The 10,297-nt window shown below is 41.7% G+C and overlaps 1 protein-coding gene across 1 annotated transcript in view; it reads right to left on the bottom strand.

The window, feature by feature from the left end:
• Nucleotides 1-10,001, bottom strand: part of LOC104079552 (vascular endothelial zinc finger 1-like) — a 12,045-nt gene extending 2,044 nt beyond the window's left edge. The window contains 7 exon segments of the mRNA XM_009581626.1: nt 1,372-1,510; nt 1,512-1,594; nt 3,063-3,246; nt 4,250-4,313; nt 5,054-5,751; nt 7,163-7,488; nt 9,977-10,001. Of these exon segments, the coding sequence (XP_009579921.1) occupies nt 1,372-1,510; nt 1,512-1,594; nt 3,063-3,246; nt 4,250-4,313; nt 5,054-5,751; nt 7,163-7,488; nt 9,977-10,001 (1,519 nt within the window).
• Nucleotides 10,002-10,297: the final 296 nt, after the last annotated feature.

The following is a 10,297-nucleotide window of genomic DNA, read 5'->3' as shown; positions in this document are numbered from 1 at the left end:
AGGCATGGCACTGACTGGTCTAGCTTCACCTTCCAAGCACAGTAATACGCAAAGACACATCCCACCCCATGCCCCTTCCCCAATTAAGTTAAGCTAATATCATCAATCCAACACCACTTCTACCCACCCCCCTCCCTCACCCACCATTCTGTCCAAAACCACTGTTTCTGTTAAAGCATATTCAATAATCTCAATAAGAAAGGAAGGGAAGAGGGAACAAGACATAGGAAGGAACAAGCAGAAAAAAAAATTCTCAGAGATTTTCTAAATCTGACACCCATTTGCTTTATCTATTTAGTGGCCTGATGATACTTAATGTTTCTGTTATCACTACATTTTAACATGAATAAGCTGGTTCTATACTGTCTGATCACAGAATTCAACTGGAATAACAATCAAGGCGAAAGGAGCTAGCAGCCTAATACACAAACAAGACCTAGAAAAGAAAAAAAGATTGAAGAAACTGAAAGGAAGTTTAGGAGAAAAGAAAAAAAATATAGTGAGTCAAAAACATTTATTACTAAAAACAGCTAGTGAAAACCAGTAAGTGGTCACTAAGAATTTCTTCTAAAACACATAACCCACGAGAGTCACATGATAGGCATTAGAAATCAAACTGTTGTGAAAAGAATAAGCTAGCAGTAACGGGAGACTTTAAGCTACTATACTTCTAACGACACTAAATGGAAGCAATCTATTCTTTACAGAACTGACACATTGACCAACAATAAGAAGCTATTCAACTTAAATTACAGTAGCACAGGTATATGTAAGCTGTGAGCTAGCAATAATGAAAAACACGATCACTTAATAGTTAACTTTGTAATGAAAAAAAACCAACAAAGAGATGGAAGAGTAAGTTCTATAAGTCCAGAAAACTTTATGCAAAGACAGTTACGTGATGATAAAGCGGATAGAATAAATTGGGAGAGAAAAGATGAAAGGGACACAGAAAGCACCCACATGCAAACTGATGATGATGCAACAACAGAGGGTGTTGTATGTGTGTGTATATATACATATATATATATGCACACAAGTTAACAACTGGTAAATATGCAATAAACACAGCTAAAAACCACATGCAAGTCAAAAAAACACACTCTTGCCTTGGAGCAGACACAAACATCCCTGTATAATTGATGACTGCTACATAAGCACAGAGCCCAAAGGGAAGTAAGTAATAAGGAGTTCATTTACAACGGCGTAATTTTGGTCATGTTATCCTCCTGCTAGTTTTTAGCTATTACTTCTAACATCGAGAATGAAATTTTCATGTAAGACATCCTTTTCTGACATCTTAAACTCCCTATATAACTGTAAACTCCAGCATCTTATAAAACGAAGACTGTAAGTATTGTTTTGTTTTACCTTTCTTCCTTGCTTTGACGGCCTCTTCCCATAATCTCAGGGTCTCTACCTGCTTTCCAGGCCAACTTGTTACATGTTGCTGCTGCTGCTGTTGCTGCTGCTGCTGTTGTTGTTGCTGGTGTTGTTTTTGCTGGCTGCTGCTGCTGCTGCTGTTGTTGTTGTTGCTGCTGCTGTTGCTGCTGCTGTTGCTGCTTCTGATTGCTGGTCTCTTCACTCATGCATGCTATGCCAATTAAGTAAGAACACAAATTCACCTTGAAAAGTTACTCTGTTTTCTGCTGAGATCACAAAGGCTTCTTCCATAAAGAGTGTGTGGAATCTCACAGAATTCCAAGAGCAAAAATCAAAGAGGTGTTTAAAACCATATCATTAATTCTGTGTTTTATAAAACTACTTTTCCAAGAGCTAAAAAACAAAATGTAAGTCAGGAACATCTGCTTTCACTGCCAAAAATTAACTTCCTTTCTGATTATTTTGTTTGTATTTTAGGAAGAATGAAAAATAAGACTACAACGACTCTCCAGAATTCAAGCTGGTTCGCTGATTCCACTTTTTCTAAACCTCAGCTCCAGTTTAAAAAAAAAAAAAAAAAGCCTTTTTACTTTTTATTGCAAATATGACTGAAAATTTTCAGTTTACCTTTACATCACAGAACAGCATGTTACTACTCTCTGGCCACATTACAGCTTATCATTTCCACCTCTAACAACTGCTGTAAATGCTTCATGTGAACTGGCTTAGTACCACCAAACTGGCTTGGGAAGCCAGAGTTGTAACGCTATACCTTGAAAAATACTTCACATCCAAATTTCATATTAAGCTCAACAATCAGGCATTTTAGACATTCCCGGCACCTTCAAATTATCCAGGAGTAACAGGATGAAAACTTGTTGTAAATTAATACTGTTTAAAAGGCTTTAAGGACAAAGTTTCCAAAGACATTCCTTACTTCTCCCTCTTGATTCCTCTGAAAACTCATCTTATATCACTAACCATGTAGGTTAACTTAAGTTACAGGTATTTTAATAGGGGACATTTGAAAGTCAAGTCTTCGTTTGCTTACTAGGCACTCCCAGGGTCAGGCTTCAGCACTTCCACAGAGTTTAAGACTAGAAGGAACTATTACAAACATCTCATTTGAACAAAACCAGTCAAATGCCATTAATGCCCCAAACATATCAGGGCTGGATTTAAATGCTTTTCTTGTCAGCTACTGCCAGAGGGTGGAATCACTGAGCCCCGGGGTCAAAGCTCAGAGAAAGCAGAGAAATCTTTCTCCAAATTTTGATGAGCTTTAGATGAGGCTTCAAACTTGAAACTTGGCAGACCTTAGCAGTTCTTAAATACTCCAAAATCTCCAGAATTATCTGTTGGACTTTTAGGCCTGTACAGTTCAGGAAGTAGCACTGCACTTAGAAGCACTGAGAAAACTTGGGAACTCTTTTCTTCAAGAGATGGGTTATTCTCACAAACTGCAGAGTATTCCTAAGGGATAAGAGCACAGTCTAGCAGCAAACTAATTCCACATATGCCAATTTCTTGAGCAGAAGATGATCCTGTTATCAAATATCTATTTTTAATAGGTGTGAATACCCAGACTGATGGGCATGTTTTTGCATTTTAACGTAATCAAAGGCAATTCCCTTTGCAAACACATTGTTATTAGAAATGTTTTTAAAACGTTCACCTACTTTTATTGATGCCTTGTTTACAGGTATTACAGTTGATACTTTGGCTCTGCCCGTGTGTCTTTAAGTGGCTGGTGATATATGCTGCACTCAGAAGTTTACCACAGATATTACACGATACCTTTCCTTCATGGCGCACCATGTGTGTCCGCAGTCTGTCTTTGGTGGCAAAGGCAGCAGTGCACGTCTATATGAAGGATAACAGTTACACTTGAAGTGCAGACAGCATCATTACAGTATGAATTACATGCCCACTGTAAGCCTATTTTACCTTGTAGGTGCAAACAGTATCCTAAGGATATTGACAACCTTAAGTTTTACCTGTATTTATAGAGAAACCAAAACCAAACTACTAAAGAGACTGAAAATGGAAGTTGGCTTCTGAGACAATTAGGACAAAAATCATACTCTATACTACTTGAACTTTCTTAAAATAGCGAGTTGCCTTACCTACCAAAACAAGAGGTAGCTTATTAAAAAAACCCTAGAACAGGCAAAGTTGGGTTTTAATAACAATTTCACTGCATAAATCTGAACTTGATATCTTAAGTTGCTCAATTACCTCTGTTCCAATCCAAATCAGAACAAGGAAACGAAACCTTTTTCTAACACTATTCTTTTTCCACAGGACTTTTATTTAATATGATGAGTCACTAAAACACAGGCTGGAACAAGCATGGATATTCCAAGCAAAACAGTTAATTGTTCAAGGGCAGTCAAGTTATTTCTCTTATACTCAGTCATCAACTTACAACAACTTGCTTTCACCTTCCAGCAAAATAACGGATCCAGAATCAACTATTCCAATCCATTTTAAATGGATAGACTGAGAAACACATTTAATTTAAATATGCTGCGAAACACATTGCACACATTACTCCCGTAATCAGCACTGAGCTGAGGATGCTGTTACAATCCTACCACTAAGTTAAGCACACCGTAAAACAGCACACCTATGTTGTTCTCCAAGAAAGCAAAAAGCCTCTAATCTTCCTAAAAAAGTAGCCACAGCATCCTTTTAAACTGCCTCTACACTTACATCAGAACTACAGTGCTGCTGGTATACAAGACGGATGTGACTTTATTCCTAAACTTGCTTTCCAAAGAAAAATCCAGGAGCAAAGATTATTCACCTGAGATTCTAATGATACAATAATGTATTGTTCTTAACAAATCATTTTAGCCCTTACTTGGCATTTGAAGGGTCTCTCTGTTGAGTGAACATGTTTAACGTGACAGCTTAAATGATCAGGCCTGCAAAAGAAGAGAGGAACAGAAAAGAAAATGCATACTGTTACAAATACATAGTAACGACACCTGGGCTAGCGGTGCTGAACACTGCACTGATGACCCCTCACAGCCCACATCGCCTCTGCTCGGCAAGATTAAATACATTCCCCATACCTACGCAGTGGCCTTCAGCTAGAGTAACACATAGTTACGCTGAGACCCAACCTGCAGTTTAAAACTTAAGCGTGTTCTTCTCACACACCTGAAAACGGTACGTTTGGTCGTACCTTGTGTAAAGGTGACAGATCAACAGCTCTAAAGGTTGAAGTTTTCTCTGTTGCAAGCACAGATATAAACACTGCCAGCAGCAATGCAAGCTCCCCCACAATGCTCTGTCAGTACGCCTCAACCTTGCTCTGAGACAAGGAGACAGTTTGCCTGCCATGCCCCATTCGGTCAGTGACCTTTGCAAAGGCTGGTAAAGGGGCTCCGTGGTCACCACCAGCGACACAGACACGTGTCCTACGGGACCTGGATGAGGTCGTGAAATCATTTCAAAACATTCTCATAAAAGAGCGACCACTTTTGGCCACTGCCAATCTGGCTCAGATCAAGACCCACGCCCTAGAGGTAAACAAGGCTCTTTATCCCCTCACCAATCTTCTAAGATGTCTGGTTCTCCTAGCCCCTCGCTATGATAGCTTAACCCTTCTTGGTTATGAAAAGCCAATACTTGAGCTCGCCTGGGATTTTCTACATGGTACCTCGAGAAGCCTTTTCCACAAACACCACAGGTGTATGGTTTCGTGATGCCACCTTCGTGAGACCTCACGTGGTAGGTCATGCGATCCTTTCTCTTGAAGCGCTGATTGCAAATTGGACATTCAAAGGGTTTTTCATCTGAGTGGGACAGCTTGTGCCGGTTGAGGTGGTAGACATCCCTGAAGGCCTTTCCGCACATCTCACAAGCGTGGTTCTTCTTAACAGGCTTGCTGGGCTTCTTCACTGTCTGAGTCACTGCCATAGCCGTTGCGCCGGCACTACTGCTGGGGTTGGTGGCAGAGGAAGACGTAGTGACTGTGGACAGGATGCCTGCGATAGTCGAAACCAATGAACTTCGGCTGTTGTCACCAGCGATGGTCGAGATAAGGGGCACCATTGTGGTGGGAGTTTTCTTTGGCCGTGACACTAACTTTATCCCTGTGTGGCAGGACTCGTGACGCCTCAAATGGTAGCTGTCCCTGAAAGCTTTGCTGCAGTAAGTGCACACAAAGGAGGTTTTAGGTTTTTCCTTTTTAATCCCAACAATAGCATCCTTTAATGTTTCTGGTGCAGGCTGAGGTTTCTGCGTTATTGGTAAGGGCAGAATCGGCTTCTGATCGGGTGGCTCAACAGCAGAGCTCAGGAGAGGCAACAAACTGTTCTGTGCTGCCTGCTGTTGGTGATGTGAGGCTTCGTGTGCCTAAAACCAAACATTCACACTTAAATTCTATTGATGGGTGCTCACTTTGACACGGTGAGAACATTTACAAACTACAGGAAAGCACATTCTAGACCAAAAGCCATTGAAGTAACAACTGGAAAAGGTTACATAATTTTGTTTTTGGACAGGATAAACCGCTCGCGCTTTACATGCATTCGCTGTGCAGATTCTGTGGTAAGTGTAGGAAGGCACACATCATAACAATCAAATAATTATTACGTTTCCGGAGGGCAACACTTCTTATGGAAAACAACTAGGTACTTGTCAGATCTTTTACTAACAGTGTTTGATCTTTACATAACAGATAACTTGTTTTGCTAATGATCATATCAGATGCCACCTTGGGACTATCTTTGGAGCGTATGAATGTACTGATGGGAGTTGCAAAATAACGCCCCACCTTTAAGCCGAGCTTAGTGCATATTGAGAATTAAACTGCAGCCACAGAGAGCCAGGATGCAATAAGGCATCTTATTTAAACAACGTGTTCATACCAGTGTGTTAGCACTGAAACCAAAGCAACTTGAATCGAGAGCTGTCTAAAGCCACATTTCTATATTCAGCAGGTTCCCGCCGCATTTATACACTGACCACTGTGCTCTTTGCGTCTGGAAACTAATAAGAATAGCGACATATTCTTTTTCTCTTCATCAGCAGCTACTTTGTGATAGGAAGAGAAGCTGATCGATAAGCACTGGTGGACATCTAGAGATGCTGAAGAACAGCTGGGGGGGGGGTTGAAAAAAAGATCTGAAAGCTGTTTCAAAACAGCAAATACCAACTGACTCTGAACTACAGAATCAGTGGGAGAAGCTAAAGGGAAGAGACAGAGGGGGACGCCTCCACGAGCATGCCGCAGCGAGCACCGCTCAGCTGAGCTGCAGCCTGCGCTGCATCGGGCTGTTCTACACCATGCTTGTATTAGGTGCTGTTTATTCTAAAGCAGAAAACACTGTTATTAAAACTCAACCAGTCAGACTGGGACAAAACCCTAGTAGATACAATTTTAAAGTGGTTTAGAAACCACACAGACCAATTCAGCCTAATGGAGCATTAAAATAAATCACTCCAGCACCTTAAGCCAGTTTAAGCGCATCTGTATTCAAGATGTGCCTCAGTCTCATCAGACCAGTTTTAAATCAGTCTCGTTACTAACGCAGTGTGCCAGGTCTGAAGCTGAGTTTGGAGAAACTTGCGTTCCCATTAGATCAGCACTGCAGCCTTCCAGGACTTCTTCCCTACGGTTTCCTTCACAAAATAACACGTACTTCACTTCACGACTCAAGGCTGAGAGCTGAATAAAACGCTGTGCTGGCTTGCAGCCCCCAACTTGCCTACTTTTACGTTGGTTGAGGATGGACAGCTGCATGAAATGCACTCAGGCTAATACTCTTCCTAAATGAATCCGTTTCATCGCATCCTTTGGAGAAGTCAGTATTTCTAGAAGCTCACTTTGGGACTTTTTCTTAGTTGCATCCAAGCTCCGGCCGCTTTGCCTCTCCCCATCGCAGCAGCGACTACAGCCACCTCGGTGCAGCTCTCCCTCGGCTGCAGGGGGGCTCCCGCCTGCTCCTGCCACCGCACAAGCCCTGCGGCACTTTAGCCACTCATTTTTCAGGAGCGCGATGCCGGTGATCTTTGGATAAAAGCCACCGGTGGATACAAACACTAACCCACGTGGGTATGAATACGTGCTCCCTAACACTCCAAGCCTATCTGACAGGAAAACGGTTCACGGGAGAAAGCCCGGATTTGGTATGGTAACAGGAGACAAAACTTGCGGGAATCGTTAGGAGCCAGGCCAGCCTGTCCGTTTTTATCTACATTTTACGTCCCATCTGTGCCAAAGCTCGGGATGCAACAGGTAAGCTGAACATTGCCACATCGCGCCTGGCCACAGCAGCCACCTCACACAACAGCCTAAGGGGCCGGTTTGCAGAAGCGATTGCTGAAGAGTTGAATGTAGAACTCTCCTGGAGGCTACACTGCTAAATCAGGGCACGGCACAAGCTCCAGCATCTCCGTTAAACTTTTGCCTGACTTCAGTGACAACTGTGGATTTTCAACCATTTATTTTCTGTGTTTTTAAAAAGCGATTGAGACATCTACATTGCATAAAGAGAATAGAGTATGTACAATACACATTGAAAGTACAATATTAAGCAAGTTGTGTACTTAAATACAATTTTAATTTAAAAAAATTCTGAAATGTTTTACAGCCAACTTTAAATAAGCATTAAACAATGTTGTTAGACTGCATCAGAAGACACTTAAGAGCACCTAAGGATAGCTCCAGAGATACAGTTTCAAAGGCAGAGCTAGCAGATCGGATAATAGAGAGCCCAAATCCTTTGGACAAGGTTCAAACTTATGCAGTTTATGGATATTTTTAAGCCTTAAAGAATCGTCAGCACTTCGAGGTAACGATGCACTTATTCCTATGGAACCAACAGAGACGGTGGACATAAAACAATGTATATTCATAAGGCTACAGGCTATGAAGCCGCTGCTTATATAAGTCTGCTTATCTAGGTTCCCAGATAACCAGTGTTATTAGCAGCGCTGTCTTTCTAACAACCCCTCTTTGCAACAAGCAGTATTCCTCAGTTTCCAAGGGCTGCCCGCATTAAAGCCTTTTAAAAAAGGATCAGCCAGTATTTTTTTTTAACTCGCTGTTCGAGAAGGGAACACAGCACCTGCTGCATGCCTCTCGCAAGTCATTTTTATTCACGCACAGACCACGGTTTTACTTGACCTAGCATTAATGTCAAGTCAACATTTTTGCGATATTTTGATCGCCTGGGACAGGCTCTCGTGCAAAATACCCTCAATGCTATCACTAATTTTTTCTTTCCTGGGGGGCAGTAAACAAACAAAAAAGCCCCCTGTAATTCATGACCCAGAGTAGTAGGATGTGGCATTGTGAACTTCCAATGCCAGAGGCTAAAATATTTTTGCGCTCCAGCCTTAATGTGAGAGCAACAAATTAGCATGAGTCATATCTTGAACACTGTTTGATGGATGATTCCTCCTCACATTAACAGATACAACTTTCACTTTCCGAGCAGATACTAAAAGTGGTTTTCAAAATACGCATTTCGGGGACTAATAATATCCAAACAAGAGCTGCTTATTCAGTCTCACAATTGTTTCTTTAAAAAGATACAATTCATCAAAATGCCACCTAAACACAATCAAACAACTTTATTTGGAAAGAGTAATTTACAGTCACATATCCCATTGCTAGCAAGACTAAAATTAAGACATTGCAACCTCCTCTAAAAACATTTTGCTAAAAATTACAACTTTACACACCGCGTATTAAACTGTCCCTTAGAAATCCTGTCACAGCTGAAACACACACTTGGCAAAACTCCCCCCACGAAGAATGAGCGTGTATATTCAGTCACTTGCACTTGTTACTTAACTGATGCCGGGGAGGGGGCCGGGAGGGGCTTTTAAATCCACTTTTTGTTACTAGTTTTAACTAATCAGTTGGATCTTGGCTGACATGCTGTTGGTGAGAATTGGAAGAAGAAAAACTAAAGTCACATCAGGAGTATCTTAACAGTGCTTTCTGCTGGGTGCATTAGGATGCTCGCACCCTAAGTTGTTGGTTTTAACAAAATGACTCAAGAAACAATATTCAGCATTTTTTATGAGGTCTTAAAGCTTTATTATTTGGGGCAAAAAAAAAAAACCAGAGGAAAATTTCCACGTCACAGTTTTATGAAGATGCTTCCAAGTCGCACATAGCTAAGTACGTTAGGAGAGTGAACTGCTGACTCCTTAATTAAAAGCAGCAAAGTCTACTCCTAAATCAAAGTGTGACATTGCTATTTCAAAATACAGTACCCTTCAAAAAAATAAAGACGAGCAGCAAGAAGCTGGACACGTACTTGAAAGCATTACTTGGCATTTCTTACAGAGGTTGCTGCAATACCATATTGCCAGCCTACGAATAATTTCCCCTCGAAAACGCTCAGCTGTGAGCCTGGGAGGCAGAAAGGTGATAGAACAGCCCCAACTCGGAGGAAGATGGCCCTAAACTAAGGAGATTAACTTCTTAGCGTGAAGTTTCCTATGTGCGAATCACAACTGCCCGCTAGAGTGAGAAATAATTCACAAGACCTCAGCCAAACTCGATGGCATCACCCGCATTAATCACGAAAAGGCGGAAAACCCAGCGCCCAGCTCTCGGTACCGGCTCCCCGGAACATTCCCGGCATGTTTTCGGAGGCAGAACACCCGAGCGAGTGACTCATCCCTCGGTACTTGCAAGGGAATAATTTTCCTCTCTAAAGGAATGGTGCTCGCTCTTGGCGGATTTATTCATTCAACTCAGGTTTTCAAACTCGTGTCACGGGTTGGGTTTGGGTTTAATTCCGAGGAGGACAGTGAGTAAGCGAGTGACCGCCACTGGGAATGTGCAAAGAGGATTATTTTACCTTGAGAAAGGTGATGTGTGGGGCTTTTTTTTTTTTTTTCCCTACTGCTGCAATTACACGTTTTATGTTTTCAAGCT

This window comes from Fulmarus glacialis, unplaced genomic scaffold (genome assembly GCF_000690835.1).
Source record: "Fulmarus glacialis isolate BGI_N327 unplaced genomic scaffold, ASM69083v1 scaffold23227, whole genome shotgun sequence".
In the NCBI taxonomy this organism is placed as follows: domain Eukaryota; kingdom Metazoa; phylum Chordata; class Aves; order Procellariiformes; family Procellariidae; genus Fulmarus; species Fulmarus glacialis.
This window is presented reverse-complemented; position numbering and strand designations above follow the sequence as displayed.